The sequence below is a fragment of the Sinocyclocheilus anshuiensis genome, unplaced genomic scaffold (genome assembly GCF_001515605.1).
Source record: "Sinocyclocheilus anshuiensis isolate Anshui unplaced genomic scaffold, SAMN03320099.WGS_v1.1 scaffold79, whole genome shotgun sequence".
Classification (NCBI taxonomy): domain Eukaryota; kingdom Metazoa; phylum Chordata; class Actinopteri; order Cypriniformes; family Cyprinidae; genus Sinocyclocheilus; species Sinocyclocheilus anshuiensis.
This window is the reverse complement of record NW_015548213.1, coordinates 1,312,059-1,318,364: the sequence shown is the minus strand read 5'-3', so window position 1 is coordinate 1,318,364 and position 6,306 is coordinate 1,312,059. Positions and strand designations below refer to the sequence as shown.

General features: G+C 43.6%; 2 protein-coding genes across 4 annotated transcripts in view; both read right to left on the bottom strand.

The window, feature by feature from the left end:
- LOC107653787 (gamma-soluble NSF attachment protein-like) overlaps positions 1 to 1,183 on the bottom strand; it is a gene marked incomplete at its 5' end in the record, with an annotated part of 8,309 nt that extends 7,126 nt beyond the window's left edge. Inside the window, 4 exons of the mRNA XM_016440610.1 lie at positions 486 to 503; positions 632 to 716; positions 801 to 868; positions 990 to 1,183. Of these exons, the coding sequence (XP_016296096.1) occupies positions 486 to 503; positions 632 to 716; positions 801 to 868; positions 990 to 1,183 (365 nt within the window). The remainder of the gene's footprint in view (positions 1 to 485; positions 504 to 631; positions 717 to 800; positions 869 to 989) is intronic.
- Positions 1,184 to 2,574: 1,391 nt separating this feature from the next.
- Positions 2,575 to 6,306, bottom strand: part of LOC107653808 (cyclin-dependent kinase 13-like) — a 25,406-nt gene continuing 21,674 nt past the window's right edge. The window contains exons 13-14 of one of the 3 annotated variants that reach the window (XM_016440639.1): positions 5,695 to 6,153; positions 2,575 to 3,153 (exon numbers count right to left, since the gene is read on the bottom strand). In XM_016440639.1, the coding sequence (XP_016296125.1) occupies positions 2,678 to 3,153; positions 5,695 to 6,153 (935 nt within the window). In that variant the 3' untranslated portion in view covers positions 2,575 to 2,677. The remainder of the gene's footprint in view (positions 3,154 to 5,694; positions 6,154 to 6,306) is intronic. The other 2 variants (XM_016440640.1, XM_016440641.1) reach the window with 2 other exon arrangements.

Here is a 6,306-nt window from a genome sequence, read left to right as displayed (position 1 = left end):
AAAACAACAGTCAAGAATTAGAAGTACAAAACGAGGATTTGTAAAGAAGAATGTCAGAGGATTTCGATATAAGCCAAGAGGAGACTGGTTTTCCTTTGCTAAACAGTACAACAGTGAGCGCGAGCTACATTAAAGTGATTATTACGTTTTGAATATGGATATTTTTTCTTACAAAAACGCATCAATTCGCTACAGAAGGACTTTGTTCATCCCCCGGAGCCGTGTGAGACACTTCTTTATTATGGATGGGCGCTTTTTATTTAACTTCTTTTGGACTGATGCATGCAACACCGGCTGAGTGGCATTAAACAGCTTGAAAGATCAAAGACCATTTTTAATATAACTCCGACTGGATTCGTCTGAAAGAAGAAAGCCATATACACCTAGGATGCTTCGGGGGTGAGTAAAACACAACCTAATTTTCATTTTTGGGTGAACTAACCCTTTAACAACCAGATATCTGCAATCAAAATGAATATACTCACTTGGCAGCATGAAAAAGACTGGACAGCGAGTCAAGGACAAAGAAAGTGGCACTCTTGTCATTCATTTTCAGATTAAATTAATGCAGGATGATGTTTGACAGACCCAATAATCAATCTACCAGTAAGTAAGAGCAGCAGGAGGATACGATCCGTTGCTGGTGTGAGCCTCTGCCTCCAGTAAATACGCTTCTTTCGCCGGCTCCAGCTGTTTGGCATTTTTGAAGGCCACCGCTGGAGAAGAAGAGGAAGATCATCAGAAAACACCATCATGAGCTCAGACCACTGGACACAAACAACACCATCTGCTGCACTCACCTGCTTTAGCATATTCTGATGCAGCACTGTCATAATCAGGCTTCCACTTCATAAAGCTCGTCTGTAAACTGAGTTAAATGAGGGATTCACATCAGCAGTTTACCACAAAGCGTTTTATTTGAATGGCTACAGCAAATTAAACATGCTAACATGGGTTAGCGAATATAGGCTGGCTTTAACGTTACTTACTATTTTTCAGCCTTGGCGATGTGCTCGTGAGCTTCGTCTTCATACAAAAAAAAAAAAAAGACATTGTTGCTCAACTCCTCGAAGTCAGTTAAACGTCTCTTTACTTTCAATTTTACAATGGCTATAGACAAGAGCTGGTGGGAGCCGGCGAGAAACAGCGTTGATCCGTTCACTCGTTCAGCAGATTCACCAGTTCAGTCGAGAAGTGCTACCAGTCTCTCCGGAGTCCTTTACAAGCCCCTCCAGCAAATTACCCTTGCGACAGAGCCCGTAATTGCTGAATCATTAGAAATTAAGAAAGAAAGAAAAAACAACGGACCAAAAAAGGGAAAGAAAAAGTAAAAAGGAACGACTTGCATTACTGGTCCTGTACGTGTGCAGATACAGCACATTCCTCCAGCACACCTTCGCTTGTTTCCATCTACTTTATTCAGTAGTGCAAAACATCATCGTAATACTAGTCTGTCCTTACGCAGTTAAAGGTCATAAAAACACTTACCCTGGCACGGTAAATGCACACTCAAAAAAGGTACAGTTTTAATTTAAAAGACAGCAGTAGAGTAGATTACAAAAGTCAATCGGAGGGGAAACGAAAACAGCTCTATGAAACGGTACGAGCGGGAAATGCAAAAATTCCCATCCCAACAGTTCGTCGCTCCAAGCTGTTCCTCGAGTGCCCTCGGGTTTCTTAGAAATCTTACAAATCCAGTTCTGAGACTCTTAGTGCTGGTCGAGGGCAACTGCGTGCGTCTTTTGGGCTGATGATACATGGGGCAACTTTTTGAGCAATTTTGCAGGGCGGCTTTTTTTTAGCAATGTTGCTTGGGCACTTCCCCATTGAGAATGGGTAGCACACATTTCTATCTGGATACTTTAGATGGGTCGTGGGCCCTGTGTGTCACCTGGTCGCCCGCTGAAAGCAACATTAAAGGGTTAGTTCACCCAAAAATTAAAATTCTGTCATTAATTATTCACCCTCTTGTCGTTCCAAACCCGTAACACGTTTGTTCATCTTCGGAACACAAATTAAGATATTTTTGATGAAATCCGAGAGCTTTCTGCATAGACCGCAATGCAACTGAAATGTTCCCAGGTCCAGAAACGTAGCAAGGACATCGATAAAACAGTCCATGTGACATCAGTGGCTCAACTTCAATTTTGCGAAGCTACGAGAATACTTTTTGTGTGCAAAGAAAACAATAGCATGCATGCGCTTTATCCTGAACATAAACAGCGCTGATTATGTTCTGGGGTACTCTCCAAAATGTTGGAAGACGGTAACTCGGGGAGAAGAACTGTTGAATAAATTGTTATTTTTGTTTTCTTTGCGCACAAAGTATTCTCATATCTTTGCAAAATTGAAGTTGAGCCACTGATGTCACATGGACTGTTTTATCGATGTCCTTGCTACGTTTCTGGACCTGGGAACATTTCAGTTGCATTGCTGTCTATGCAGAAAGCTCTCAGATTTCATCAAAAATATCTTAATTTGTGTTCCGAAGATGAACAAACGTGTTACGGGTTTGGAACAACAAGAGGGTGAATAATTAAAGACAGAATTTAAATTTTTGGGTGAACTAACCCTTTAACCAAAGTTGCCTAGCAACATTGCTCAAAAAATTGCCCCGTGTATCATCAGCCTTAGAGTCCTCCTTTTCCGAGGCGTCTGGAAGTTCGTCAGGATCCCGTCAAAAAGGGAGTCCTCTGCCCCGAAGCGCGGCCGTGTTCACGTGGGGAACGTACCCGAGCGGAAGGGATTGGGATGGAGAAGTCCAGGCTTGGCCCGGAGGGGCCGGCGGCGGTCCGCTGTGATTGTACTCGAAGCGATGGTCCTTGTCTCCGCTGAACACCGCGCCGGCTCCATGAGCGAAGGCCTCCGGGCCGAGAGGCGGCTGAGGGGGCATCATGTGGCCGAGGTAGCTGTCTGCGAAGCCAAACGGCGGCGGGGGGCAGCTGAAGTCCAGCTCCGGAGGTCTGGGAGCTTCTCCTGGGGCTGCGGAGGACGTCAGAGCCGGATTGGTCTCGGGGGCTTGCCGGTAGTCCAGGTCTGCGCAGGGAGGCGGTTCTGGAGGTTCAGGGGGTCTCTGGTCCGGCGGGAGAATGGAGAGAGGCTCTAGAGGCCTGGAGGACGAGCCGCTGACTTCAGCTGCTGCAAGAAACACAACCGCAGGAGCTTACAGGGGCTGCAGCCCAAATCACATACTTCCCTGCTGTACAGTAGGCGAGAAGCAGTATACATTACATTTACACTGGTGGCTAACATTATTAGAATAAATGGTTTTAAAAATGGTTTTAAGTCAGTTATTTCTATTTTTTGCTGTAGTGTGTCAGTAGGAAATATCAGCTTACATTTCCAAACATTCATTTTGCCATTAATTGTAATAATCCAGTGAGATTTTTGTTTGCTGCACACAGAGATCTGATCTGATCATCATCAGTCTGCTGGAGTCACATGAAGAAACAGAACAAACTGAGACAGACTCAATCCAGAAGAACTGTGTCTCCGAGACGCTTCGAGAAACCTCCTGCAAAGCTACAGTACTGTTAAAAGTTTGAGGCACTTGTGCAAAAATGGTGTAAAATGAGGATGCTGTCAAAAATAATGTCATAAATAGATTTTCTTTATCAATTAACTTCTATTAACTAGATTAAAACAACACCTGGTGTGAGCATCCTTTGTGTTTAAAGCAGCTTTTTGCCCTACATGAGTTTTTCATGTAGCTTTGCAGGTAGGTTTCTTGAAGCCTCTTGGAGACGTTGCCACAGACAGACTGGATGATGATCAGATCAGAACTATGCCCTAATTCACAGTATTCTTCAAACAGTAAGCAAAAAATACCCAGATGACCTACTACTTCCACCGAGATTCTGCAGTGTGCATCCAGTGGACATTTATCTTATTGGCTAAAGGAGACAATCTGTGAATTAAAGTGAAACGAAGCCGGTAGGTCGCAGCAATGACGACATGACCAATGCAGTACATCCAGATTACATTCATACTATATGTGATGTGATCTAGGAAAACCCGTCGGATGTCACGCTGGGACGTTTTCAGGAAATAAAAAAAATAGGTCGAATGTCAATTTGTCGTCAAAATTGTTTTTTCATTAAATTATTATTCTATAACATCTCGTCTATCATCTCTGAAAATATGCTGCCAAAATTAACCGTTTAGTGCAGAAAAATAGTGACTAGCATTAAAGACTGTCTTTCTCTAGTTTGCCAACACGCGCTGCGGAGGTGCTTTCTCTTGACACTACAAAGACAGTTCACCTATCAAAATAAACTATGTATATAATAAAGGTGTATCAATGCATTTTCCGCTAGTCGTGTGTGAACTACGGCATGCAAAGTTCAGGGTAACATTAGCTAGTCTGCTTGTGTAATGAAGCAGTACAGCGCTCTTAAAGTGACCAGCACCATTTCCATATTAACACTATGCATTACTTTCATTTAGTTCAAACGGTGACAGCGTGAAATAAAACTACAAGTTTAGAACACAAAACTACAAGTTACAGTTCTGAACGGTGCCTGGTTATATATTATAAATCCAGAGTAGTAGAACAGGAGAAGAATTGAGATAACCTGCATGCTGTTAATCTGTGATGTTTTATTATACACTTAATGTTCAAATGTTTGCAAGTGCTGTGTGTTCCTTGGGGTCATTTTATATCTTTTACAACATGTACAGTGACTAAAAGAAGTCTTGTACCACAGTAAAGTGACTTTTACTTGCGATACTTGACTGTTGTGTTTTTATTTTCATTGCCTCGGTTTAAACATTTGATTTTATTTTTTTCAAAATTCTGTTCCTGAAAATCATGGTGATCAGCCAAATTCAGATAACCATAACTTTTGTTATGTTGAAGCTATGGACGAAATAAAAACAATTTTGGAAATGGCTTGGACACAGATTTTGTATGGTATCAAAACCAATAATAGCTCAAATTTTACAGTGTGGTAGGTTATCCTAGATTGCATCACATATAGAACTTTTTTTTTTTCAATATACTTTATTACAATAAAAATAATAATAAGATGAACTCAGATAAACCATATATTGTCGTAGTCGTGTGTTTATTAGTCGTGCTGAATCAATGAAAGCAGTTAAATCTTCTGTTTATTCAGCTAGTGCTATAGGGATTTCCTGGGTTTCTTCTGCGGGGCGTATTTGGCGTTTCAGTGCGAGCGCGCCCTCTGGCCTTCGGAGGGAGATTTACTGCTGATCACAGAACCGTGCTTCACTGAAAGATACGCGTGACTTATTAAAGCAATAAGCCCCAAGAAGCCGTGGTTTACAGTGAATTTATAACAGCTAAGGGGCGAAGCGGAGTGCCTACAACCCCCTTAGTGTTATAAATTCACTGTAAACCACGGCTTCACGGGGCTTATTGCTTTTATAAAACAGTTATTCCATATACGTAGTAAGGTTTCACAAAATAAAACAGAGCAGATAAAGTGTAATGATATTAATAAAAACAGTATTCTTCCACCAAACAATGTAGTTCCTCAGAATCAGATGTCGTTCCAACAAAGTGGTTGCCGAACAAAGGTGTGTGTTTGTAGAGTAATTTACAACAGCTTCGAACGCGGCTCAGCCAATCAGAATCAAGCACCGGAACTCTCCGTTTTATAACACAGCTTTTGCCTAATCACGATTGCGATTTCATTTCGATAAATTGTGCAGCTCTAGTTAAGACATTACCTGGAGATACAGGGCTGGGCTCAGGTGGCGGCTCCGGTGCGTTTGAGACGCCGCCCTCGGCCCCCTCGAACCCCATGACCTCTCCTGCCGCTCCCTGCTGGACTTTGAGGAGCTGAGCGAGGAGCATGGTGACGGCGGTCTGCGTGGCTGCGGCCGAGGCCTCTCCGTCGCCCGATGGCTGCGGGGATGGAGGCGAAGGCGGCTTCAGCATGGGTGGTGTTCGGGGTGGCTGCGGTGGTTTGGACACTTTGGGGAGCAGAGGCGGCTCCGGGGGTCTGTCAGACTCCAGCGGTCCGGGGGGCAAAGCCTGCGTCAGCTGCTGTAGCGTCTCCGGGTTCATCTTTGACCCCACGGTCTGGGCGAACTGCGCCGATCCCCCCGGAGCGCTTTTGGACTGCAGGAGGTTCAGAAGCACAGCCAGCTGTTCTTGAGTCAGTTGTGAGTTGGGAGCTTTGGGGTCTAAAAGAAAGAGACAAGGGAAGATTGAATGGTTTCCTTATTACCAAATGAAACCTGAACTGACTCGATAAAGCATGGGTGCAGCAGGCGCAATGATATTACGCAGCGCCTGAAAATAGTCCCAGCTAGGTAACTTCCAATAAGCCTATTTTC